The 27053-nt window shown below is 43.4% G+C and overlaps 1 protein-coding gene across 3 annotated transcripts; it reads right to left on the reverse strand.

Moving 5' to 3' along the window:
- Positions 1 to 27053, reverse strand: HHATL (hedgehog acyltransferase like). Of its 3 annotated transcripts, none has more exons than XM_089531466.1 (12): positions 26992 to 27053; positions 14686 to 14828; positions 11802 to 11869; positions 10814 to 10927; positions 8665 to 8859; positions 7364 to 7573; positions 6223 to 6394; positions 2295 to 2439; positions 1824 to 1859; positions 1440 to 1641; positions 873 to 1014; positions 1 to 332 (listed from the first exon to the last, which is right to left on the reverse strand). In XM_089531466.1, exons 2-12 carry the CDS (start codon positions 14789 to 14791, stop codon positions 208 to 210), a joined length of 1515 nt encoding a protein of 504 aa, XP_089387592.1. In that variant the 5' UTR covers positions 14792 to 14828; positions 26992 to 27053; the 3' UTR covers positions 1 to 207. The 3 variants fall into 3 exon arrangements, with proteins under 3 accessions (XP_089387592.1, XP_089387590.1, XP_089387591.1); XM_089531464.1 differs by lacking the exon at positions 26992 to 27053 and adding an exon at positions 23485 to 23769; XM_089531465.1 differs by lacking the exon at positions 26992 to 27053 and adding an exon at positions 16683 to 16783.

Here is a 27053-nt window from a genome sequence, read left to right on the forward strand (position 1 = left end):
TTCAAGTCTTATAGAAAATATCTTTTTATTTAAACTGGAAAAGGATTTGTATTACACAGGTGAGGTTGTCCACAGTGACAGAGGAGCTTTGCAGCTGGCTGTGCTCAGTGCCCAAGCCGTAAAGATGTGGTGCTTTGGCTTAGTGGATCCAGGAAGACAGTGAGGGGCAGTCGTCATTTTTCAGACCAGCCTTCCTTCATTCGTCCTTTACTCTGCCTTTTCCTTGGCTTCTTTCTCCTCCTCTCGGATGGCCAGGATCCGTTCTCTTTCCTTGATCAGCTGCACACCACAGTAGGTAATGAGCCAAATGGAGAGAGTGCTAATGGGGAAACCTGAGATGCAGAAAGAGAGGGAGAAGAAGGAGAAAGAGATGCTATCAGGATGGTCTCAGGGCAGGTATTGCACAGCTGAGCCCGGTTAGATAATGTCCATCCTGTGAGTGTTGAGGACCGGTAACATTGTGAGCAATAAAGCATATCTGGGCCACAGAATTAAATGCAATTATAGTGGTTTTCCCCTCTGTCCAAAAGATAGTGGGCCTATTGTTCTGTCAGCAGTGTCACTACATCATCATCATCTTTGGGGCAGTGTTTTCGTGGCAGAAATGGGCCACAATGTTTGCCTGCATCTGGCCTCCCAAATACTGAACTGTTAGTTCTGTCCCCCAAGACCAGTTTTTAATTTCATCAGTTCATAAATGGAAATGACTTAAAGACACGCAACAACAACAAAAACAGTATATATCCCTGACTGATGGGACACAGAGGAGAGTCCCTCCAGCAGACCTCAAATCCTGGGCAGTATTTTTTGGAGAGAGATGTTCCTTCTTATATCGAGGTCCCAAGCTGTTTAGGGCTTTAAATATCATTTACCTGTTAGAAGAATTCTCCTGGAGACAAGAAGTGCAAAGTCTAGGCTGTTAAGGGCGAGAATATTATAGAGGACAATGGCCCAGAAATTGGCCGCCCCAAAGAAGGCCCGAATCCGTCGGGACATTGCCTCGGACAACATACCCTGCAAAGAGAGAAGATATGAAGCATGAACAAGGAAGGAGGACAAAAGTAAAACCCAAAGACCAAAGAAGGAGTAGGGTGGTCTGCAGTGGTTCTTGGGTAGACAATGAGGTGTTGCAGGCCAGGAAACCTCCACAATTGCCTACTCCTAAAGTAGAGGGTCTTAGAAGGCTGACAGTACATCAAGAGCTGCATCTACATTGCAGAATTAATGCAGTTTGATACCGCTTTAGCTGTTGTGGCTCAGTGCTATGGAATTTTGGGATTTGTAATTCGTTGGGGCACCAGAGCTCTGTGAAAGGGACGGGTAAATACCCCGGGAAACTACAAATCCTGCCATTCCAAAGCATTGATCCATGGTAGTTAAAGCAGAGTCAAACTGCATTGATTCTGCAGTGCAGATGTAGCCAAGGAAAAGTGTCTTACCTCTATCCAGGCAAATGGCTTCAGCTGAAAAAACTGCTGAACCCACAGCTCAAAATTGAGGCCAAAGCAGTTGCAGATGGACCAGATGTAAACGATTTCGCAAGGGCCCAGCCAGAGAGTAGTGACAACAAACGTGGAGATAGTGGCCACCAGCTCTTTCAAGATGTTGTCATGGTTCCCCCCAAGATAATCATAGACGTACCTGGGGGTCAAAAACAAAACAAGTCACATCACTGTAATGGTGTGAGATTTCACTGATCCAAGGAATTGTGGAGAGTCAATGAACTTTAGTTATTTCCCCGTCCTAATAATTTGTTCTGAGATGTGAAAATCTCCTGGAGATCCCAAGAAAGAAAGCCAAGAGACATTAGTAAAGAAACTTACTTGCACAGCCAGTCATTAATTCCTCTGTCGAAGTGCCTGTAACAAAATGAATGCAAAGGTTTTTAAAAATCAAATCTTTCCAATTAAGCAGCATTTCCTAGGATCCTGCCTAAAGCTACATCTGTTCATGTTCTTATAAGGCGCATTTCCAGAATATTAGTGAGGTGTTTTTAATAATTGAGATTCTCATCCACCAATACAATACTCATGATAACTACATGGAGGCTGCATCAGCACTGCAGAAAGAAGCCAGTTTGACACCACTTTAACTACCATGGCTTAATGCTTGGGTAACTCTAGATTGTGCAAGTATATATCACCAGCAGAATTCTGGCCAATGGGCATTATTTGGCCTTTAAAATTTCCCAGGGTTATTTTGTTTTTAAAAGCCCTATCCCCTGAAGCGGTTAGCCAGACCATGGAAGGCAGTGTCTGGACCATCAAACTGTAGCCACATCAAGGAGCACTCACGTTTCTGCAAAGACGTAGAGCATGGTGATGCACTTGGGGGGCTGAGGTGGGTCCAGGTGATCCAGCCTGGCGATAGTGTTGACAACCCCAAACATCACAGCAGCTTTTACCCAGTCATATACCAGGTTGGAGTAAGCCAAGCCAGCTGTGAAAGAAAAGAGCAAAGAGGAGGAACTACATGTTAGAAGCTGGATGGCAATCTGGCAGGAATGCTTAGATTGTATGTAGTCCTGCATGGCAGGGGGTTGGACTCGATGGCCCTTGGGGTCTCTTCCAACTCTATGATTCTGTGTTTGAAAAACAGAAAATCAACAGCACAGGGATATATGTGCAACATTCAACAGGGTTATGTTTCTTAGGGGTTGTTCCCACTTAAGATTTGAAACGATTTAAAATACAACGTTTTTAATAAAATCGATTCAAAATAACACTGTTCTTATCCCGCTATCCGAATCGCTTTGTTCATCGTTCCCATCTGGTTATTTAAATCGAAGTTTTTACCTGCAAGCGTTCCTACTTGGCATGAAATCGGTGTATAAATAAAGCGATTCTTCTCCTCCATACCTTATTTGGAGCTGTCAATCAATAGTACGTCAGAATGACGTAACGTTAATCCGGAATATTTGGAAGCGATTTATCTTTTGGCATCGTTTCCATTTCATTGACTGTTTGTGAATTTAGCGAATTTAGGAAACCCAAGCTCTTTCCAGAGGAACTATGGGATAGGTTTTGCATGACAGCATCCCCTCTTCATGTCTCCCAAAAGACAGCCAGGGAGAATCCCTTCAGAGAGCCCAGAGATCAATGAAGGAGGCTGCTGGAAAAGCAGGGAGGGAGCACTCTTCCCAAAGATTCTCTTTCCAGGGTTGGAGGAGAAGGCAGATTCCGTTTGAGAAAGGGAGGGAGAAAGGCTCTATCCCCCCCCCCCCCATTGATCAGAGCCCTTCCTTGCCTGGGCGAGATCAGATGCCTCCTCGCGAGGAGCCTTCCCTTCCCTGTCTGGGCGAGATCAGAGCCCAAGCGGGCAGGGAATGCCTCTTCGAGAGGAGCCTTCCCTTCCTGCCTCTCCTCCGTTAGAAATGGGCTCTCCCCACACAGAGGGGAGGTTGCAATCCACCGGCAGATGCAGGCGCTTGAGCAGCAGGGACTTCAGGCGCTTAAAGCGCTGAAGAGATTAAGCGCCTGTAAACCATTAAAATGAAAAATAAAAATAATCCTTATCTCTTATTGAAAGACCACAGCGGACAAAGGGGTGAGGGAAGCAAAAATGGCCACAGCCACGACGGATGGGGACAGAAAGGGCAACTCCCCCAAGGCCAGCCCCATCGCAGTCCGCTCCTCCCATCCATCTAACACGATTCAAAGGCTGTCGTTCCTATTTAAATACTCCGGTTCCTAACTCGAATCAAGGGAAAAACGTAGGTCGGACCCTAGTGTTTTTTTAACACGCGTTAAATGAGGAAAATTCGATTTAAATTTTTATCCCGCTCTACGATTCGATTTGTAGTGGGGACGATTGCGGGTTGCTCTAGAACCGTTCTAGGTTTAAATAGGATCCTAATAGGAACGCCACTCCTTGGATTCGATTCAGAACGCAGGGTTTCACCTAGTGGGAACAACCCCTAAGAGCAATAGAAAAGACAAAACCTAATACTAAAGATTTATGGGCAGTAAAGGGAGCATAGCTTGATAGGAATTGAAGCAGTGTAATTGACCTCAAAGAAGCTAATAAAGTTCAGCAAACATGGTTTTCTGCTGAAAGACCTGGCTCCTGCCTGGACCAGCCTTTGCCTGAGACAAAAAGCAAGAACGATGCCTTCCTACTCCATTCCAAGTACAGATGCTGACCAGATTGACATTTGAATCTTATTTAAAAAATGGTGATGTTCAGAGCTTGAGGATACAGGTTGAGTCTCCCTTCCTTGGAATTCCAAAATCTGAAATATTCCACAATCCAAAATTGTCCACATGGGTGGCTGAGATAATTGCTTTCTGATGGTTCACTGTACACAAACTATATTTCATGCACAAAATGATTAGAAATCTTATTTTAAAAAATATCATGTATAAAATTACCTCCAGGCTATGTGTATAAGGTATATAGAACATAAATGATGTTCATGCTTTGACTTGGGTCCCTTCTCCAAGATATGTATAAGCAAATATTTAAAAATTCAAACAATGAAATTCAAAACACTTCTGGCCCCAAATGTTTCTGATAAGGGAGATGCAACCTATATTTTGAACAGCTGCACAGGGCCTCCACACACAGTTCTTTCACCCAATATAAGATTGGCTCTCAACACTCACAGCAGCAAGTTGCAACTACAGATACCCTTCACAATATCGTGCATCTGCATGACAAAAGCTGACTTGATGCCAGTTTCAAGTATGGCATCAGAATGCAAACATGGCTCATACTGCAGTGGGGTTGCTAGAGCAGCATAGAAATCAGAAGAGCTGGGAAAAGTAACTTGGATTACAACCCCTGAACCTCCATCTAGAGTGGCCACTCCAGTGGTCCAAAAACGTAATTCTCCGGCAGTGATAGACTCCAAGGCATCTTTCTTTTATGTGTTGTTCTCCAGATGTCTTGGACTCCCAGAAACACATAGCCAGCAAAACATCTGGGAGCTGCACTACAATACCTTCAGAAGTCATCAGGTTGGGGAAGGCTGAGTAATGTGATGACTATGCCAAGGAAAACAATAGACCTGGCTCTTCCCCTTCATTCCTTGTGGTAGATTTGCCAGACATACAATTCCTCCACTAATGTGGAATTGGGATGACAGAGACAGCTGAAGGCCCTTGCAAAATGGGGTAGGTTACAGTATATGGGGTAGGTGGTCAGAAGAAGAAGAGTTGCTACGAGTGGAGCCCTTTAATCCATGGAGGGCAACTTTTGGTTCCAGCCTTGCATATGCAAGCCCAGATATGACAATAATGATGGTTATGATGATGATGATTTGTAACCCGCTTTCCCCACAAAATTGGGAGGAAGCAGTTTGCAGTTTAAAAGCACAATACAATTTAAAACTTACAAAAGTGACAAAATTTTAATTTAAATTTTTATTGCATTTCTGTTTACATGTATACATCAACGTGGCATCATTTGTTTGTTTCCCAGTTTAACAATGAGAATTAGGAACAAAAATTTGAACAGTAAAAGCTAAGTGGAGCTCTTAGACAAATCCTGTTTCATGTCTAGTTTTTTGTGGGTTTTTCGGGCTATGTGGCCATGTTCCAGAAAAGTTTCTTCCTGACGTTTCACCAGCATCTGTGGCTGGCATCTTCAGAGAATGCTTTCCCTGGAAAAAATGGGTGTATATATACTGTGTGAGCCTGGGAATGCAGGAGTGATAAGAAGAAACCCTTAAAGTGAACAAAATTTGGCTACCAGTCCTGAGGAATAGCAAAATAAGAACTCAGCAAATGCAAATGGGAAACTATTCAGAGTCAGGGGCTTTCCCAGCAGATAATGATCACCAATTAGCAGACATTAATCCTCTTTTCCATTAGCCTCCCAGGCTGAGGCCAGCCATCAGCAACAGAACAAGACACATGCAAATCACTCCTGCATTCCCAGGCTCACATAGTATATATACACCCAATTTTTCCAGGCAAAGCATTCTCTGAAGATGCCAACCACAGATGCTGGCGAAACGTCAGAAAGAAACTCTGCTAGAACCTGGCCACATAGCCCGAAAAACCCACAAAAAACTATGGATGCCAGCCATGAAAGCCTTCGACCTGTTTCATGTCCCTTGTAATATATAGAATCTGGTGAAGCAAGGAGTCTAGCATGTGCCTATGTGGGTTGTTTTTCTCCTCTCTCCTCACAAGGCATTTCTTGTGAAAGTAATTTATGAAAATATATTATATCCTTAACATAAGAAGCACCTTTGGAAAATAAATCCAAGCCACTTACCCAAGGCCCAGTCCGAGAGTTGGCTTACAAATTTGATGTCTGAAGGGAGAGTCAGAATGTAGAAGAAGTGGAAAAAGACATCCACAATTGCAATGGCCAAAAGATGGATGACAGCATGGACTCGGATGTGCCACATCTCATAATCTTTACGCCGCAGCTCACTGATGTGGACCTGGGGGCAGAGGATTGGGGGAGAGAATGATGATGAAGGTGCAGAGAATAGTATATGGGTAGCAAAAGAGTACCATGGGGAAAACAATGCAAGTGAAACCTCCTAGTTCCTGCAGAACAGACATGGAAATGCTAGCAGGGTCTTTCCCACCTGTTGCAGTCTAGGTGTGTTGGTATCAGAGCATGGGAGATATGCATTACATCACACAACACAGAGCCTGCCCCGGGTGCATCTACACTGTAGAAATAATGTAGTTTGTCTTCACTTTAACTGCCATGGCTCCATCCTTTTGAATCCTGGGATTTGTAATCTTGTGAGGCACCATCACGTGTTGGCAGAAAAGACTAAAGATCTTGTAAAACCAAATCCCAGGATTCCACAGGATGGAGCTGCAGCACTTCAAGTGGTGTCTTGTACCTTTGAGCAGCCATAACGGGACAGGGTCAGATGCAACTATGGGCGGGGGCAAGATGAAAGCATTGCTCTGCCAAATAAAAATTCTGCCCCTGAAAATTAAACGTTTCCTTCAGTCCCCAGATTCAGTCAATTGAGCATTTAGAAATACAATGTAGGCAACCAAAGAAAAGAGTAACAAAAGTAATGTGGATAAAATATAAGACTTCTAAATGCAGCTTTGGAATGACAGAGGTGTTGTGGAAGGAGGTACGGGTTACTAACTGAATAGGAACAAACTTAATAGGACAGATGTGCATGTAAATCCATGCTACATGCATGTATGCCACTCACACGACCCTGGCTCAGATCTGTTGAGCTACCATTTCCAAAAAATCTCCTGAATTGCAGTTGGGCACATTTGGAGGTCACCAGGTTGGGCTAAGCTTTCTTGAATCATGTTACATGTTGCATTGGATTTTTGTGCACACAGGTATTGACAACAATCATGTGAGAGGGACATATGAACCAGCCCCTAAAAGGGGCAACAAGGCGCATAGAGTGGAGGCATCCCACCTGCTCACAGAATCGGTCGAAGGTCATGACTGGCCCAAAGAAGAAGAAGGGGAGGTAGAAATTGTATTTCAATAAGGCGAAGATGGAGTAGTTGCCTTCCTTCTTCTCACAGTTCTCCAGGGCGAAACTCATGCAGCGCATGATACTGAAGCCACTCCCTCCATAAAAGAGAACATCTTGAAGATCAAAAGTTCCTGTTACAAACCCATTCTGGACAAAAGAGAATAGTTACCACATATACCAAGGAAAAGAGCTCATTTCAGAGTCTTGTCAATTCTAGAGGACCCTTTGGGTGCTAGATCCTTCCTCTATCCCTGGTTTAAATTGGAAGCCACCTTTGGTCACTGCCTGGGAGAAAGGTGGCATATAAATAAATGAGTAAATAATAATAATGATAATAATAATAATAATAATAATTGCATTTTAAGGGGAGAAAACAGCACAGTCCTAATTACATTGCAAAAAAAATCAAATATTATTTTCTAAGCAGAAAATGCTGTTCCCTGCGCAGAAAACACAGTTTTCTGCACAAACTCCCCATATGTGTGAATTCTGCACAGAATAAGTCCGAAACTGCCAATACCCTTGAAAACTATGCAGTTTTTGAAGACCTTCTCACAGTGGGAAGAAAACTGCTAAAAATACTCATTCTTTCTTTTGAGAAGCAAATTAGGAACAAATTAAATACCTAATGAGAGGTTTAGGCTCAAATATGCTGGTAGTTTTGGGTCAGAGAGCCAGTATAGTGTAGTGGTTTGAGCATTGAACTCTGGTCCTGGAGACCAGAGTTCGATTCTCTGCTCAGCCATGGAAAGCTACTGGGTCACCTTGGGCGAGTCATACAATCGCAGCCCTAGAAAGCCTTGTGATAGGTTCACTTTGTTTGTATGTTGTGTGCCTTCGAGTCATTTCTGATGTATGGTGACCCTAAGATGAACCTATATGGGGTTATCTTAGCAAGATTTGTTCAGAGGAGGTTTGCCATTGCCTTCACCTGAGGCTGAGAGCATGTGACTTGCCCTATGTGGTCGAAATGGGAATATTCTGGTCTCCAGAGTCGTAGTCCAACATTCAGACCACTACCCCATGCCAGCTTAGGGTCACAGTAATTGAGGAATAACTTGAAGACACGCAACAGCAACAACGTTTTGGGTCCACCACTTTTACCTTTGACCCTATCATCTACCACTGGATTGTGTCCACCAACCCAAGAACTCCTCTGGAATGGAATCAAGCCCTCAAACTCAGAGAAGTTCCCTGCCTGAAGTATTTGCCAAAGGCCATCTTCAGAAGGCACCTACCTGCCAGGCGCTGAAGGGCTCCACCTTGAAAGAAGCCAGGCTGCAAAGGCCAGCAGCAAAGCACAGCCACTTCTGCTTAGTCAATGCAATGGTGTAGAGCACCAGGCAGTGGGAGAGGATGATCATCAAGTAGGTAGTGCCCATTGTGCCCAGCACTGCCAGCATCCCATACACCATGTATACCACAGACCTGTACTGTGAGGAAACAGAAGAAGAAATGTTATGACTGCAAGTTCCTAGTCCACTGAAATGTGAGGTGGGCCTGCAGAGGTTCTTGTGAGGCTTCTGAGGTCATTTTGTCCTCCATGTGGCTGGAATAGTTGCCTCACCATGCCCAGCTTTCAGAAGGGATCTTAAGTGAAAGCCCAGAAAAGTTACTGCATTTTGTTTTCATAGTGGTGGTGGTGTTTGAATATAACTCTGAAGATCAGGGTTCAATTCTCAGCTCAGCCATGGAAAACCATTGGGTCACTTTGGGGACATGCTCTCAGCCTCAGGGGAATGCAGTGGCAAACCTCCTCTGAACAAATCTTGCCAAGAAAACCCCACAATAAGGTTTCTTTAGGGTTGTCATAAGTCGGAAACAATTTGAAGACACACAGTGACAACTTCTCCAGCAACAGATTTCCTTCAGAAAAAAAAAGCCCACCCGGGAATCCCATTATTTTATTTATTTATTTAGCGTATTTATACCCTGCTCTTCAGCCATTAGAATGTTGTCCAAAACAAGAATGAAAATGTGTATCAAATGGAGAATATTTTAATCCTATTCAACAAACTCCAATATGCAAAAGTCTCACACTACACAATTATCCAGTTATTGCACTTTGATCAGACTTTAACTGCCATGGGCTGCATCTGCACTGCAGAACTAATGCAGTTTGGCACCGCTTTAATTGCCATGGCTCCATGCTATGGAAACATGGGATTTGTAGTTTGTTGTGGCACCAGAGCACTCTGACAGAGATGGCTAAATATCCCACAAAACTATGAATCCCAGAATTCCATAGCATTGAGCCATGGCAGTTAAAGCAGTGTCAAACAGCATTATTTCTGCAGTGCAGATGCAGCTATGTTTTGAAATCCTGGGATTTGTAAACTCATCAAACTACCAGACCCAAAATTCCATAGGATGTAGCCATGGTAGTTAAAAGTGGTATTATAGTTCTATCATTGTTTGGTGTGAAAGAGACTTAAGTCAGCTTGCAAAATGTAAATATATTTTGGCTCGTGAGCATTCATTTATTGGGTATCTCTGATGTGTTTCCTCTGCCTGTTTACTTGTCTCTGTATGGCCTACCTGTTTTGAGAGATTTGAACAGACAGAATTGCTTTTACATTAGCTTGCAATGAATCCTTCCTTCATTTTGTACTCCCATCTATTTCTTTATTTCTTGGATTTATATCCTGTTTTCCTCCCAAAACGGGAATCAAGGTGGCTGCAAGCTTCTTACCTCCCCTTCTCCTCACCCATGTATGTTTGATATTTTTAAATGTAAGTGAATGCAGATATTTGTAAATGAATGCAGTTGTAAAATTTACGAACAGTCACCCTTTTTCCATTCCAGCCATAGATAAATGCTTTTCAGTCCCATTCTCCAGCTAAAATCAGATCACACAGCTTTGGATGAACCATCGTACATTTTTTTTCCATTATCAGTGATTTAATGCCGAACGCTATATTTCAGAGGAAGGAACTGGCAAAATCGCCTCTGTGTATTCCTTGCCTAAGAAAACCCTATAAAATTGAAGAGGATTCCATAAGTCCATAGGCAACTTGAAGGCACATACACACAGTCTTTGTGTAATTTTTGTGTAATTTAAAAGAATGTCACTAGATGGTGTTGTTGCTTTTGTACATGTATGCGTCTTCACATCACCTATCAATTTATGGTGACCCCATGAATTTCGTAGGGTTTCCTGAATACTCAGAGGTGGTTTTGCCAGTTCCTCCCTCTGAATCTTATTTTGGGAGAAAGGCAGGATAGAAAACTAATAAATAAATAAATAAACAAACAAATAAATAATATAGCCTTTGTTGGTCATCTCTCATCCAAGTATTAACCAGGGCTTTCCAAGATCAGGCCAGGACTTGGGGTCTTTAGGGTATTGGTGGCAACTTCTTGAATGGGGCAGAGAGCTTCCTTACCTGAGGGACAGTCATGGAGCAGATCTTGGCAAAGAGAACATGCCCTGAAAGGGCAAAGATGATGAAGTTTCTAAACGAAGTGAACCACATGGCCCATTCAAAGTCAGCAGAGTCCTATGAGAACAAAATCATGCCGATAAAAGCACAGAATAACAAATGTGATGCTCTTAGCTCTGTCTCTTACAATATGTCGGCAGCAACACTGAGCACAGAAAGTAGTGGACGTTCTGCCCCTGTGTCTTATGGAGATACATGAAAATGTACAGGGAAAATGACAGCTAAAGCTTCAAGTGTTGCTTGGAAATGCAATTGCATTCATCATTTTTCAAAAATTCTTTCATTTGTTGTTAGCAATGACAAAGCATCCAGATAGGCAGCTGAAGAGTCCTGCTGCAACTCCTTTCCCCAATGTATCCAACAATTAGGACAGTGTTGTGGTCATCATTTCCCAGCGTCATATTCTTCAGTGCCTCAGAAACACTATGGATGGAATACTGCCTGGCTTAAGAAGTAGTTTTGGGGAAACATGTTCAGAGCATAAATGAGAATCCTAAAAGGTACACATGTGTAAGTCTATCTTATGATCTTATGAATACAGTATAACCTCCATATTTGCATGGGATATGTTCCTATGTGATCCCACTACTGCATGAAAATCATGGATAATAGTGAACCCTATATTTCTGGCAGAAATTGACCATAGAGTCATGCTGGAGGACCTTCAGATGCCTAGACAGACATTTTCTCTAGGCTTCTTGAGGTCCTCCAGCTCAATTCTATGGTCAACCTCTGGCAGAAGTTAACCATAGAGTTGCACTGGAGGACCTTGAGATGTCTAGAGGGACCATATTTTTTTCAGACATGGGTAAAATGAAACCATGGTTATTAGACCTGTACATAAGGGGTTCATACTGTATGTATTTTTGCTCTGGCTTCTGCTTTATTGCTTTATTGCAAAAAAGAGTGGTCAACATATTGCATCACTTACCATTTTCCTGCCAAAGTAATGCCATCCTGGTTTTATGTTCTCCCGAAAGGCCTTTCGGTTCATGCTCTCTGGGGGAAATAAATAGGCATCATATTGAGGTGCCCCCAGCAATATTGAAGGAAACACCTTTGCTACTTGGCAGGAAAAAGATATACATCAATGATTTCTTTAACACAGGACTACATGCAAACACATGTTCTGAATAAGGTTGTTTATGGGTTGTACCTGGAAGAATCAAGATGTGCTTGAATAAGACAGATTAGGAGACAAACAGGTAGAAAGAACCACGGAACAGATTGCTATATTCTTAGAGACAGCTCTTGGGAAAGATCCTTTTTTGATCCATGAGCCAGGCAAGAACATCTCCTTAGAACTCATTGACATGGAAGGAGGTGGGCCATGTTTACTAGTGGATTTGGGACCAGGAGCCCCAAATCCAAACATTTCCAAGTTCTGGTTGTGATTCAATCCAGGGACATTTCAAAGGGGGGTGCAAGGGGTGTGAACTGCAGAGGGTGACACTTTGGAGTGGGGGCATCTTCTGGTGTGTTTGTGGAAAGGGACTATCTTCTGGTGTGAACTGCTGCACCTTTCCAAGGGTAGACTGTGAGTCCTGGAGACTGAAGGTCCAGGGGAGGACTTGGGTGGCAAGGAAGAGTGCTGGGACACTGTCAGCACATCATGGTGAAAACCTGGAGGCCACTCCCTTCACCGAATAGTGCCTGGACCCCTTCAGGAGTTGCAAACAAGGCAAGTAGACTGGAATGGCCTGGGACACAGATGATCCCTTCAGGTGCCCCAGTCCACCAGCTATCAGAGCCTTTGCTTTCAGAAAGGAATCCCAATCTACTCCTGTGGGACCAGTGACAGCATGAGTTACACCAAGCCTAATGATGCCATTGACTCAGCCTGTCCTGACTTAATGGATTCAACTGAACTTTGCGTGGGAGAGGAAGGCTAGGGGTGAATTTTTATTCCGCACTGTTAGGGCCAAAGTTCCTCCAGCATACTTACATTGAGGGTGATGATGGGGAGGGATGGCTACTAGCCGTTTGACACTCAGAGGGAGTTTTCCCACCAGTCCCCACAGCTAGACAGTGGTTGTTGAGATCTGAAGGATGGAGCTGCTGTCTGACTGCCGTCTGGCTGCCACTACACAGATGTTATAAGGAGGTACTGAATACCTCCTTATTTGTGTACATGTTACATTCAAGTTACCTATCCACTTATGTGTGGAGTCTTGTCCTTCTCAGTAGGCTCAGGCAAAAGCAAGCTGCTGCAGACACTTCTAGTTTGTCTGTTCTCTTCAGTAATAACTTTTTGCCAACTTCACCACAGTCTGATGTTGCTTGGCCAGATATGTCCCAGTTTTCATTTATTAAATGCTAGTGGGTATGTCATGCACACATCTCCAATGGGCATAGTTTATTGTCTTGTATCCGTCTCTTTCCACAGACAACAAACGAGGCCAAGCACATCCTCTAGGTCCATGGAGGGAAGCCAGAACCTGCCAGGGATCAGGAAATCTCTGTTCTGGGCCAGGAACAATTCCTCCATAAATAGCACCCCATCATGGATTCCATTGACGGAGGACATGTCCAGAGATTAATGCTACAGCACCAAAGTCAGCATGACACAGTTTCAAACTTTTAAAGTGTATGGCTTGTCTATTCCTGCTGCAGCAGAACACATGCACAACAATATTATTTTATAAGGCAATGTGTGTGTGTGGTGGTGGTGGGGAGACCTGCTTTTGTTGTTAACTTTCTTTATATCTCACTTCTTCATATCCCAAGATTGGGAGTCAAGGTGGTTTACAGATTATAATGACTTTGTTGTGGAGGTGTGCCTTCAAGTCGTTTCCAATTTATGGCAACCCTAAGGCGAACCTCTCAGTGCTTTTCTAGGGCTGAGAGTGTGTGACTTGCCCAAGGTCACCCAGTGGGTTTCCATGGCCAAGAGGGGAACTGAATGAAAAAATAAAATGAAAAATAATAAACATCAATGATGAAAATGACTAATGAAAAAAATAAAATGATTACCATATACAGTTGGCCCTCTATATCCACTGATTCTTTATCAACAGATTCAACCATCCATGGTTTCAAAATATTCCTAAAATATCTAAATGCCAAAAGCAAACCTTGACTTTGCTATTTTATATAAGGGACACCATAGTATCATTTTATAGTATGGTATTTTAACGGTTGGTTTTATGTGTTTTCTTTTTTAATTGTGTTCTGTATTTTGGCATGTAGTAACCTGTCTCAAGCCTTGAGGAGAGGTGGGAAAGAAATAAAATTTATCATTGTCAGCATTATGATAATGCTATTGTGTTTAATATGACTTGAGCATCCACAGATTTTGGTATCCACGAGGGGATTCTGCAACCAAACCCCAGCAGATACCAAGTGCCCACTGCACCAAATGTAAAAAAAGTCAACATTAAAATAAAAATTAATTATTAACTGTATTAAAACAATCTAAAATGTACACTTAAAAATGATGAAAAGTAATTAAAAACAAGACAATTGAAAACAATACAATACCCTTTTAAAAGCCCATTCCTTAAAAACCCTCCATTTCCAAAAGCCTGTTTGAATAAAAATGCCTTTGCCAGTTGACAGAAAGACAGCAAAGAAGGGGCCAGTTTAGCTGCCTTTGGAAAGGAGATCCAGAGTGATGGGGCAGCCACTGAGAAGGCCCTTCTCTGTCTCCACCAACCATACCTATGCAGACTAAAAAAAGGGTCTAAGGGTCTGGGCTAGCTCCTATAAGGAGAAATAGTCCATCAGAGATCTTCTGACCGATCTTCATTTTACCCCCATGTCTGACCTACTCAAAGCACAGCTCTTTCCTGCCTCAGTGGGATTGGAGAAGTTACCTTGAGAGCTTTCAAAGATCTCCATCCCACTGTAAATGATGGCGCCCAGCACAACCAAAGCGTAGAGCCCCAGCTCGTAAGTCGGCAATGTCGTTTTAATGCCCATGTCGGAAGGTCACCACCAGCAAAAATGGAATCCAGAACTGTGGAGGAGCAGGGGAAAGGAGAGAAAAAGAAGAAGGGAGAAATGTGTCAGCATTTTAGCAATTTGGCTGTGAACTGCAATTAGATGTCGCTCAAATTGTACTGCCCATCTAAGAACTGGAGATGTCATTCAAATTGTATTCTCCATAAAACTGTGTAGTTTTCTCTCTCACACACAACTATGCACAAACAACACTATTACAAGTTTCCTGTAGCTTTTCCCTGAACTGATGTCCCCAACCTGATGCCCTTCTGATGTTCTGGACTACAGCTCCTATAATGCCGCCACCAGCTTCCAATGCCCTTAACAAATGCATGACAGCCAGACATTCAATAAATGCAGTGGCATCACTAGGGGGGTGCAAGCTGTGCCAGGTGACACCCTAACAGGAGTGATACTGCTTCTGGGCAGAAATGGGTTGTGGCATTTGTCTGCATCCTGTTAAAATGCTGTAACTCAGTGGAAGAGATGGTGTGAGTGGGGTGGAGTTGAATCATCATAATCATAATTATCATCATCATCATTATTATCATCTTATCATTGTTATTATTATTATTAATAATAATACACGAAAACCAGACTAGTTACAACTTCCCATAAAGCTTTCACAGCCACAGCTCCTAAACTATGGAACAGCTTGCCGGAAGAGATCCGCCTTATTACTACACTGGAAACCTTTAAGGAGGCACTTAAGATGGATCTCTTCCAGCCGGCCTATCCATCTGATCTGCTGTGATTGATCCTAAAGAACACCCTCACTTCCAATTTAAGAGCATGGGAACAGATGACGATTTGGATATTTTAATGATTGGTAGCAGTATTGCTGACCGTTTTACTGTTTGTATTTTTAGATAACATTGTATTTGCATTTTGTATTGTTGATTTTTTTTGCTGTAATCCCACCTCAATCCGCAGAGAGAGGCGGGAAATATAAATAAACAGCACATGATTAGTACCTTCAGCTCCTGTGTCTTTAACAGCAGCCTGACTTACTAGGGCAGACAAAACTTTGGCAGCCCTAATACCAACCATAGTCAGCATTCTACCCAGACTGCAATAAGAACTCACAGTATGGTTCATTATTAGCTCATAGAATCACAGAGTCATAGAACTATAGAGTCAGAACGCACCCCTAAGATCATCTAAGCTAAGTATCTGCTGGTACAGGAATCTATAGTTTTAGCATCTTTGGCCAATGGGCACCCAACTTCTGTTCAAAAAGTTCAGTCAAGGAAGGTCTACCAGCTTCCAAAGTACTGCATTGCACTATCAAACAGCTCTCACTATCAAGGAGTCCTTAATGTTTTGCTAGAAATTCCTTTCTTGTCATTTGAATCCATTCACGCAGGTCCTATTGCCCAGAGCAGCAGCAAGCAAACTCGCTCTATCTTCTACATCACCACATTTTCTGGCTGTCATAACACCACAACGGATCTTGTAGCACTTTCGAAACTAACTGAGATAAATGTATCTGAGGAAGTAGACTTAGGTCTATGAAAGGTTATGATACCAACTCCTTTCTTTCTCACGGTTAGTCTGAAAAGTGCTACAAGATCCCTTTGCGTGCTGTGTCTTGTATCATCTCTCAATTTGCTCCGGGTTAAACATACCCAATTCTATCAACCAGTCTCCATCAGCCTCTGTTTCCAGACCCTTTGCCATCTTGAATGCCTTCCTCTGGACACATTTCAGCTTGCCAATATTCTTAAACCATGTTGTCTGGATCCAAACACATTACTTCTGGTGAGGTCTGACCAAAGCAGAGTCCATAGGTATGATTACTTCCCTTGATCTGAATGCTCTGCAGTACAACCCTCATGTCCTTGAGACCAATATCTATAGTTTCACTTACATCCAAAAAAATTGTTCTCTCTAGGCATTTTCTAAGTCCTCCAACACAATTCTGCGGTATGCTTCCAGTGGAAATCTCTCTCTAGGAATCTCTAGGTCTTCCTGTGCAACTGTATGGTCAGCTTCCACCAGAGGTCATTCATTTCAATAAGGTTTGTTTTTATCCAAGGTTTTACATTTCCACTATAAGTCCCAGAAAGTATTTTCTGTGGATATCAGGGTAAAACCATTCTCCTGTTGATGCAGCCTATGATTGTCCCACTTTTTCAGCAATTTTTAAAAAATCCCAGTTTCTCTCTCCTCCTTCCACACTCCTCCTTTGTCCTTGGCTGACTTCAATTCATGCAGAGTTCAAAGTGCAAAAATATTGTGCTCACTCTTTACTCATTGGGAGAGAACAAAATGAATCCTTCCCAGTAGACCAAGGCAAAAGCAAACATCATCATCTCCTAGCATGTGGATTCTTCTTCATTAATAACTTTTGATGTCTTGACCACACTTTAATGTTACCTGGCCACATGACTCTTGGTTTTCGTATATGAAATGCCAAAGGGTATCCAAACATCTCAGACACACAACATGCCTTAATCCAAAATACATGCATTTACTTGTCTCTTCTATCAACCCCATGGAAAATGCCCTGGTTTACTTGACTCCTGTTCATCAGCTTGAAGAATCTATGAAGTCAGCTATGTAGAGCTAGTCACTGCCTTTGCCTCCAACCAAAAGACTAATATCTGTTGCACCAGAACAGTTTCTTAATGCCATGTGTCACTCTTATCAGCCATGGACTCTTGACTATCAGCTGCCCACAGTCAGTGAGGCTGTCATATATTCTCACTACACACTTTCCCACAAATTTAGTATAGTCTGGGAGAACCTAAGCACCTCACAAGGACTGACAACAACCCAAGACACAACCATATTTAAACCTCTGAGTACTGTTATGAACAGGGCCTAAGTGCCCTAAAGGCACCAGGCTCCGTCTCATCTTGGAAGCTAAGCAGGTTCAGCCCTGGTTAATACTTGGATGGGAGACAAATATCAGGAAAGATTTCAGAGGAAAGGAATAGCAAACCACCTCTGAGTTTTCTTTGCCGAAGAAAACCCTATGAAATCTATGGGGTCACCATAAATCAACAGGCAGCTTGAAGGCACCCACACACTGCACTCTTGTCTGACCTTGGAAGGTAAGCAGAGTCAGCCCTGGTGAGCACTTGGATGGGAGGTCACCACCAAATCCCAGGTGCTGTAGGATCTATTTCATGGGAAAGAACTGGCAAAAAACCCTCAAAGGATTTGTAGCCTAAGAAAACCCTATGAAATGCAAGGGGTTGTCATAAGTTGACAGGCAACTCATGAACAGAATCCAAACAGGCAGTCAGAGTTCTCACAGATCTACCTCCTCAGACTGCAAAGGATGCAGGCTTGCAGGACTGAATGATAAAAGGTAAAGGTAAAGGTAGTTCCTTGACATGAATGACTAGTCGTAACCGACTGTAGGAAGCAGGGCTCATCTCACTAAGCCAAAGATCCAGTATTGTCTGAAGATGAATCCAGTGGTCATGTGGCCAACATGACTGCATCGAACGCTGTTACCTTCCCACCAAAGTGGTACCTATCTATCTACTTGCCTTTGAATGCTTTTGAACTGATAGGTTGACAGAAGCTGGACAGGAGCTCACTCCATCATGTGGCAGTCAGGTCTCAAACTGCCAACCTTCTGATCACCAGACTTGGCATCTTAACCATTAAGCCACCGCATCCCATATACTAATAGAATAAAATAATACTAATATACTAACACAATAGAATAAAAATTCCATGCATGTGGAAAGCTAGCACATCAGGAAAAAAGCTGGGTTAGTCCATGAACTGTTGTTCCTTCTGCTTCCAATGCTCCATATTCACCATTTAAGGTTGTCACACTGAAAACTGGGGAAAAGTTTTGCACCAGACCCTTGTCTCATGCAGCAGTTGGCAACGTTCTGTGCCTGTTGCTTCCCAGCCTGCTGTCCCCATCTTTCCTCAATGTTCTTTAATGGATCAAGGCTCCAAGGAAGTAATGTATTTTTGCATAGCAAGAGGCAGGATTAGATCACTCTCAAGGTCCCTTCCAACTCTATGAGTCTAAGTCGCACACCAAGCCATTTTCTGCTTCAAATCCAGGCGTTCAGGAATTTCCCAAGGCATTTTGCTGCCTGAGACACAGCAATATAGGCCTGCCTCCACACTCAACTGAGTCATAGTACCCAAAACCAGCCACGTTATTTTGGCATGTGAGGCAGAAAATCCCATAAAGCACCTCTTTCCATCTCCAGCAGTAAAAATGCAAAATAAAGATACAGTAATGGCAACATACATAATGATGAGTGCTGCCAAACAAAGGCCAAAAAGGCACCTATTTTGTCTTTCCCTCAACCCATTTAGTGCTCTTCCAACTCTATGATTCTATTATAATTTTTCAGTGCTTAGTAAGTGATAAACGAACATGAAGAAATCATCCCTCCTCATTAACCTGGATGAGCTCATTCTGTGAAATGTGAAAGACATACATGGGACTTAAACAATAATCAGATGGCAAGCAGGGACAAACATCTTTTGCTTCTTTGGCAATTAAAGGTGGCCATGCTTGCAATTGCATCCTTGCCCAATGCTCATAAACCCTTCCTTTGAAAACATGCCTGCCGCCTTACTAGACAGGTGAGTAACAAAGTAGAGTGGAATCATCCCTTGCCCAGCCTCAATGAAGGCATCACCTTGGACAGAGATGGGAATCATGCAGCCTTCCATGTCTGCTAGCACAGCAGGCCCCTAGAACTATAATTTCCAGAAACCTTAGCCAATGTAGCCAATATGAGCAAAGCTGGGAGTTACTGTCCAATAACATCTGAAGCAATGTTTTGCATTTCTGTGACTATTCATATTATACAGGTCCTTCCTGGGCACCAGTTCACTCCATGCATCTGAGGAGGTAGACCAAGTCAATTTCCTTCACTCAGTCTCAAACATGTTGCAAGATCTCTTTGCATATTCAAGACTGATCTGGCTATATACCTCTGAACATATGAAAGGCTTAGAAATTTCTCATCCTTGATATAGGAAGTTTACTTAGGTGGCCTTTAGACTTTTCGTGGGTCAGGAATCTTGATGGAGGGAGGGGATGATGATGATGATGATAGAACCATAGAGTTAGCAGAGATCTAGTCCAGCATCTGCTTGAGGCAGAAAATCCAGAGCTAATGTATGTTCTGGAAAATGACTCCTGTACCTATAATAGCTTATGTAGAACATAAACTTTTTTTTAAATTTGCAATGCCCCAAAGTAACTTTTCACAACTCTGCAAATAGGAATAGGCAGAAGGTACATCAAGGTCTGCTGAGAGCAGTTGATGAGCCAAGTTTCCCAATTGTTGAATCAAAGCAACCACAAAATGACCTCTTTCTTAAAACATAAATCGAGGTGTTGAAATAAAGAACAGGAGTGCATATTCATCTTATTGTTAACTGCGTTTGAGTTGACCTCGATTCACAGTGACCCTGTGGATGAGACACCTGAAAGTTCCTCTATCCTCTACTGCAAATTCATCTCCGTCACCTCCATAACTAAGTATATCCATCTGGTGTTTGGTCTTCCACTCTTTCTACTGCCCTCCACATTTCTTAGTATTGTTGTCTTTTTCTAGTGAGCCAAAGTACAGCAGCCTCAAGTTAGTCATCTTGGCTTCCAGAGAGAGTTTGGACTTAATCTGTTCCCTGTCTCCCAAAAACAAATTTCCAGCCTCCAAAGGTGCTCAGAGGCACCCTGTCCTTAATTTGGATTGTACCTTTTGAACCTGGTTCTGGGTGGTAGATCCTTAGCTTCTTGTGGAAGAAACAAGCACACATAACTAAGTCAACTCAGGAAGCCAGAGGCCTACCTGCCTTGCTCAGGTGTAGAGAAGGGGATTTTAGACAGTGAGGTCTGCATGATACCTACTCAAATTCCCTTTCCTCTACAGCTTACAAAGGTGCAGGGCCCTTGCCTGCTTTTGCATCTTGACCCCTTTGTTTTTCCTGTGTGTTGTTATTGTTGTTTATTGCCTTCAAATCAACTTTTTCCTATGGCAACCCTATGAATGAAAGACTTCCAAGTCTGCAAGACCTACTTTCAACCGCTCTGCTCAGGCCTTGCAGGCTCAGGGCCATGACTTCCCTTGAATCTGTCCAGCTGGGATGTCGTCTTCCTTTCTTCCTATTGCTCTCAACTTTATCAAGCATCATTGTCTTTCCTAGGGCTTGTCTGCATGACTAAAATACACCTCATTCCAGTCGAATAGAATGTGATCTGGCCGCATGCAATTCACAAGAGTTTGGGCTTCCAAAAAACTCCTTAAACTCTGCAGTTTTTACCAGACTATTTGTGCAAATGTGCAGAAATACACGTTATTGCATGTGTTGCCATCTGTTTGCTTTGCATGGATTGGGATGGCTGCCTTTTTGGGGAGGGTGAATAGATGTGAATAGAATAAATACTGTAGTTTTCTCCCCACTATTCCTCTTCAGTATTTTCATATTCCAATATCTCAAAGTGTTGCAGATAAATTATATTGCAGAGAAATATAATGATTTTTAATGCAACCACCCACAACCTTTCTGCATAGAAAACAAGTTTCCTGGATGGTTCCTGAGAAGGTAATATGTTTTCTGTGCAGGAAACATGTTTTCTGCACAAAAAAGCCACAGTGTATTTCTCTGCACAATAATTCCTCCACAACACATCAGAAACTTCAGATACTAGAGAAAACTGAGCAAAATTCATCCAGCTCTATTGTTTTTCCAAATGGATTTTCCCAGCGGTCACCAGGAAAGCAGTTTTTGATCTGGAAACAAATAACTGTGAATATTCTTTCCATCTCTAGTGTATTCTTCCTATGGTGCCTCATGCCTTCAATGTAAGTGGAGTGGTGCATCCATTCCATGATTTAGTCTTTGAACTTTGAAGGACCTGTCCAAAGTCTGGACCTCCTTTGGAAGTGGAATTCAGCACCTTGGATAGTTCAGACTAAGAGACCCTCATTCTACTTGATAGGCTCCTCACTCCTTGACCATAGAACACCAACAATGTTTTCAAAGTAGATTTTCGATTATAAGGGTTTAAAATTCCTCCCCCCCCCCCCCCGCAGCCACCTCTAGACCAGGGATTCCCAAACTTGGCCCTCCAGGTGTTTTGGACTTCAGCTCCTAGAAGCCCAACTACTTTGGCCAAAAGTCAGGCATTCTGGGAGCTGAGGTCCAAAGGATCTGGAGGTCCAAAGTTTGGGCATTGCTGTTCTTGACCAAGGATGGGGAACTGTGCCAAGTCAGCAGACCACATTAGCTCCCTAGTAAGTCTTAACAAGTCACACACTCCTGAAAAACAACAACACAATCAAATGCATTGTAAGGGTCAAGGGGTGCATTTTTGGCCCAGAACTCCTCTTAAAGTGTTCTAAAAAGGGTCTGTCCTGAGCAAAAATGCCCCCAATGCTCCCTAAAGAGTATACCAAGGCACTTGGGTGCAAAATATATGACCCCTCTAGGGCCTAAAGACCACAAAAATCCCCCAGGGGACAAATGTAGCCTGCAAACCACACTTTGCCTACCCCTGCTGTAGTCTTTCTACCTGCCTTTCACAAGTCGAATGATACTCTCAAAGTCTGCATTGTCTTGATTTCAATGAGACATCGCCAATCCTTTGCCCCACCAAAATTAAAGCTCAGTAGTCAGTGGAGATTGATTCAAATCCCCGCTCAGCCACAGAAATCCACTGGGTGACCCTAGGCAAGTCACACTCTCTCAGCCTCAGAGGAAACTCTTCTTAAGAAACCTGCCCAGAAGATCCTGTATTAGGGTCACCTTAGGGTTGTCATAAATCAGAAATGACATGAAGGCACCCAACAACAACAACAGTGCAGTGTTATATAGGATTTAAAGCAACTGAGAGTGATGAACAGTTCCAACTTGGTTACCTTTCTGGTTAATTCACTGTCAAGAGAAAAATAACCGTTTTGGTCCCAGAGCAAACAATCTGGTGCACTTGAACGCTGCCAGCCTAAACCCTCTCTCCTGCATTTATGGTATTGAGTGTTTTTGAAGGATAGTTTTATTATTGATCAGTGGTGAGGGAGGGAGGGAGAGAGTTAATGGAGCCAAAGGACTTAAATAGCATAAAGCAGGCAGTGCCACTCCAGCTGAAGTGAGGCAGGAGCAGAGGGAGAGAAGGAAAGTCAAAGCCGCTGTCCGTTCCAATTTTAGCTTAGCAACTGTTCTCTCCGCAGCCTGACCTGCAATGTGATAGCATGGGCAAGCGATCCTTTCCCTGGGACAGTATCTTTCACAGATACTGTGAAGATGCCCTGAACATAGAGAGAGCTGCAGTGGAAGTTCTTATGTGACCCTTTTGAACAAGCTTCTTTCCTTAGCCTGTTTTTTGCTGCATCGCAATAAGCCAGAGTTGCAATACTGGGATGTACCTCTGAATTGAGGATGAATCCTGTAACTGGAAGCAGGTAGTTCACATACAACCTTCACATTCCCTTTTAAAAAGAAAGTCATTCATTTCTTCTTTTTCCTCTTGGCACCGCAAATGCAAAAGGCCATTTAACCCTTCAAAAGGAAATCCCCCCTGAAGCTGCCTCTTTCACTCAAAAATGGTAGCTGCAGAAACAAATTGCTGGCAACTTCAGTCATCCACCGGTGCAAATGTTACCCTGGTTTCTCTCTTCCCTTGACTCCCATCCCTCCATTGCTCTCCTGGTAACATGCAGTTCTTCCTTACTGACCTTGAAAGGCTGTTGGCAGAGTTCGACGCCACAATCACGGCCCCAAGCAAAGTTGTGGGGGTCAAAAATGGGGAAGGCCCCCAAGGTGATCTCTCCCTTTAGAATCCAAAGTTTATAAAGGTGTGAAGAAAAGGCAACTTCTCTTCCTGTTAAGGCACCTGATTTGGTGGTGGTACAGATCTATAGATATGTATTTGAAATAAATGCTTGGCCCGTGGATTTCCCCCCCTCCTCAGTAGGTCCCCGGTGTGACTTTAGCACCGAATGGATGGTGGATAGCTGCAGATATTTTTATTTTGGAGCTGCTCTGCAGAGAGGGGGGTTGGCCCAGGAGCTGCCTGTCAAAAGGACTGCTGAGGACGGGCCAGAGGAACAGTCGCAGAAGCAGAAGCAGCCAAAGTTAATTCAGGGCAATGTGAGAGAGGAGGATGGAGGGAACCAGGGGAATTAGCCACTCCAAGGTGCTTGGCTGACACTGCACAGCCCAGAGATCAGTTCACCCATCGGGCCGCTATTCCATTAGTGCGCTGGCTCCTTAGGCTTCTGGGTCAGCAATATTAAATTGCTCCCCGGGAGGTGTTTTCTCTGGAGCTGCCACCACAACTCAAGGTTGGAGGATGCCTCTAAAGTAGTAAATCAGGGCTGACGGACATTAGCACTAAACGTGCAACATGAGGAATGCTGGAGCTGCTTTGGCTCAACTCTGGATCCAAATGGGTGGGTTTTCTTGGGCCTTGACCAGTGATCACTCCTGCAGTCTCCATGCTCTGAGTCCAATGATATTGGGTTTAGATCTGTGATCCCTTTCCCTTTCTTCTTTTCTTGGCTGTTGTAGTGGGCACGAAGCTGGCTTTGGATGGCTGAAGGAACCACTAGAAGAGGGAAGCAACTGGCCAAGTAGCTATGTCAGCATCTCTTTCTGCAGCATGCATACCCTCTAACTGTCCCGTTTTGGCAGAGACAGTCCCCATTAACCCTCTGTTATCCACTTTTTCAGTAGGTTTTGAAATGTCCCAATGTTTCTCTTCTCCTCCCACTTTTGCCTTTTGTCCTCAGCTTGCTCCAACTGCTGCAAATTTTCAAAGTACAAGAGTAGTTTACACTTACTGTATATATTCGACTATAAGTCGACCTCATGTATAAGTCGAGGACAGGCTTTGGTGCCAAAGTTATGGATTCTGACATGACCTGTGGGTAAGAAGAGGGTAAAACTTTGGGACATGTAACAAAAGATCTAAGGATGAAGCAAGGGAAAACAATGGCAAAGGACTCACAAAATTCCAGCAGGAATAACTGTTTGTGCTCACACTAAAAACTGGATGGATGAGAGAACAGAGGGGGGGTCATTGCTTCCAGGACAGATCATGCTCTTTCCTTTCACCAGCAGATGGTTCCTTTTTAAAATAAGAGCTAAAGTACAGTACTTACATTGACCCATGGATAAGTCCACAAAGAGTTTTGGGGAGGGGGTTGAGTGTTGTCCTTCCCTGTGGGCTCAGGCAAAAGGAACCTGCAGCAGCATCTTCCATCTTTCTCTGCTCACTCTTCTTTCTCACTAATAATATTTGCCTTCTTGAATATACTTTGATATTGCCTGGCCACGTGTCCCAGTTGTCACTTGTAAAACATTGAAGGGTATGCAGCATGACCAGAAGAAAAGTAGGATGAGGGGTCCCAGTCCTTTCACCAGGGAGGGGAATGTCCAGATTACAGGCCCAATCCAGCCTGCAGAAGTTCCCACTTTAAATTGCCAGTGCTTCTACTGCTCTTAACTCCAATCGGTGATATGATATTGGAGATAAGAGATTATTTAAAGCCTGGAAAGGTTTTACACTGAAAGCAGCCTTGGTTTGCCACCTTGGAAGGCTTTGCATGGAACAGAAACTTTGGTTTTCAGATTGGAAAGCTTTTAGATCTTTGAAAGTTATTTCATAGGGTCAAATAAATAAGATTTACATCTCATAGGATCCTAGAGTTGGAAGAGATCCCAAAGGCCCCATCCAGTTCAACCCTATTCTGCAATGCAGGAATACACATCCAAGCACTGTTGACAGATGGCTATCCAGACTCTGTTTTAAAACCTCCAAAGAAGGAGACTCCACCACAGTGAGGCAGCATCTTCCACTCGAAAACCTCTTATTTTCAGGAAGTTCTTAATGTTTAGGTGGAATCTCTTTTTCCTGTAGGTTGAACTCATTGCTCCATGTCCTTGTCTCTGGAGGGGCAGAAAACAAGCTTGCACCAGTTTCAATATGAGATCCATTCAAATATTAAAACAAGGTCACCATATCACCTCTTAATTTTCTCTCACCCACCCACTTCTTGAATGCACCCCGCAAGAACCATCCCAAAGTGGAAATCTCTCCTCGGTTCAAAAAGAGTTGAGAAGGACGGAGTAGGCAGGTGAAACCTGTCACCCAAAGGTCAAAAATTATCCTCTGGCTCAGAATCCCATTTCATGCATCTAACAGAGTGGACCTCAGTCCTTGATAGCTAATACTGCATTTAATTTGGTAGTCACCAGAGTCCTGAAGCAACCCCAGACATTTTTCTGCCTGGTATGAAAAGTAAGATGATTGTCTTCCTCCTCCATTCCCGACTCAGAAGCCAAGGAAAGTGGCAGCTGGATCTCACTTTAACACTGGTAGTGCAAGAGTGTCCTCCATTGAACCTGAGAGCAACAGGCCAACACTGAGAGCACTGGCCAGCATGCAGGTCTAATGGCATGGCTGCCAGCCCTGGAGACAAGCTAGAGTTGTTGTTGGGCTTGGGGCTCTGGACCATGCAATATGGCCAGTAATAATATATTTTAAGATGTTGTTGTTGTTGCTGTTGTGTGCCTTCAAGACAGTTCTGACTTATCACAATGCTAAGACTACCCTATCATGGGGTTCTCTTGGCAAGAATTGTTCAGAAGGGGTTTGCCATAAAAGAACCTTGTCTTTTGCTTGTTGATGTTTACCTCCCTTCACAGAAAACTCTTCTGAATGTTAGACACTGTTTCTCCTGAGGGATCCTTCTCCATCTCTCAAGACTGACCTCCTTCCACCTGACACACTTGGCACTTTGTTGTTGCTGTGTGCCTTCAAGTTGTTTCCAACTTATGGTGAAAACCAGGGTTTTCTGGGGCTGAGAGTGTGTGACTCACCCAAGATCACTCAGTGGGTTTCCATGGCTAAGAGCAGAATTGAACCCTGGTCTCCAGAGTTGTAATCCAATGCTCAAAACACTACGCCACACTGGTTCTCAAACCTGGCACTAGATGAGGTGACAGCAATAGGAACAATTGGTGGCAGATCGGTTGGAGTACTCCATTGCACCATCGGACTGGTACAGCCTTCCTCAACCTGATGCCACCCCCAATGTCCTGAACTAAAAGTTCTATCATCCCCACCAGCATGGCCATTGCTAGGGCTCATGGAAATTGTGATCCAAGATGACTGCTGGCTTCCAGGCTGAGGAAAGCTAGAGTAGTCACCATGGTTTGAGAAATTGATAAGCACTTACCTTGAGTTCTCTTTCGCTCTCTACCTGGCTTTGTAACTGGGGAATGCTCTCTTGGATTGAAA

The sequence above is a fragment of the Sceloporus occidentalis genome, unplaced genomic scaffold (genome assembly GCF_023333645.1).
Source record: "Sceloporus occidentalis isolate IW3139 unplaced genomic scaffold, rSceOcc1.0.p SCAF_7, whole genome shotgun sequence".
Lineage (NCBI taxonomy): Eukaryota > Metazoa > Chordata > Lepidosauria > Squamata > Phrynosomatidae > Sceloporus > Sceloporus occidentalis.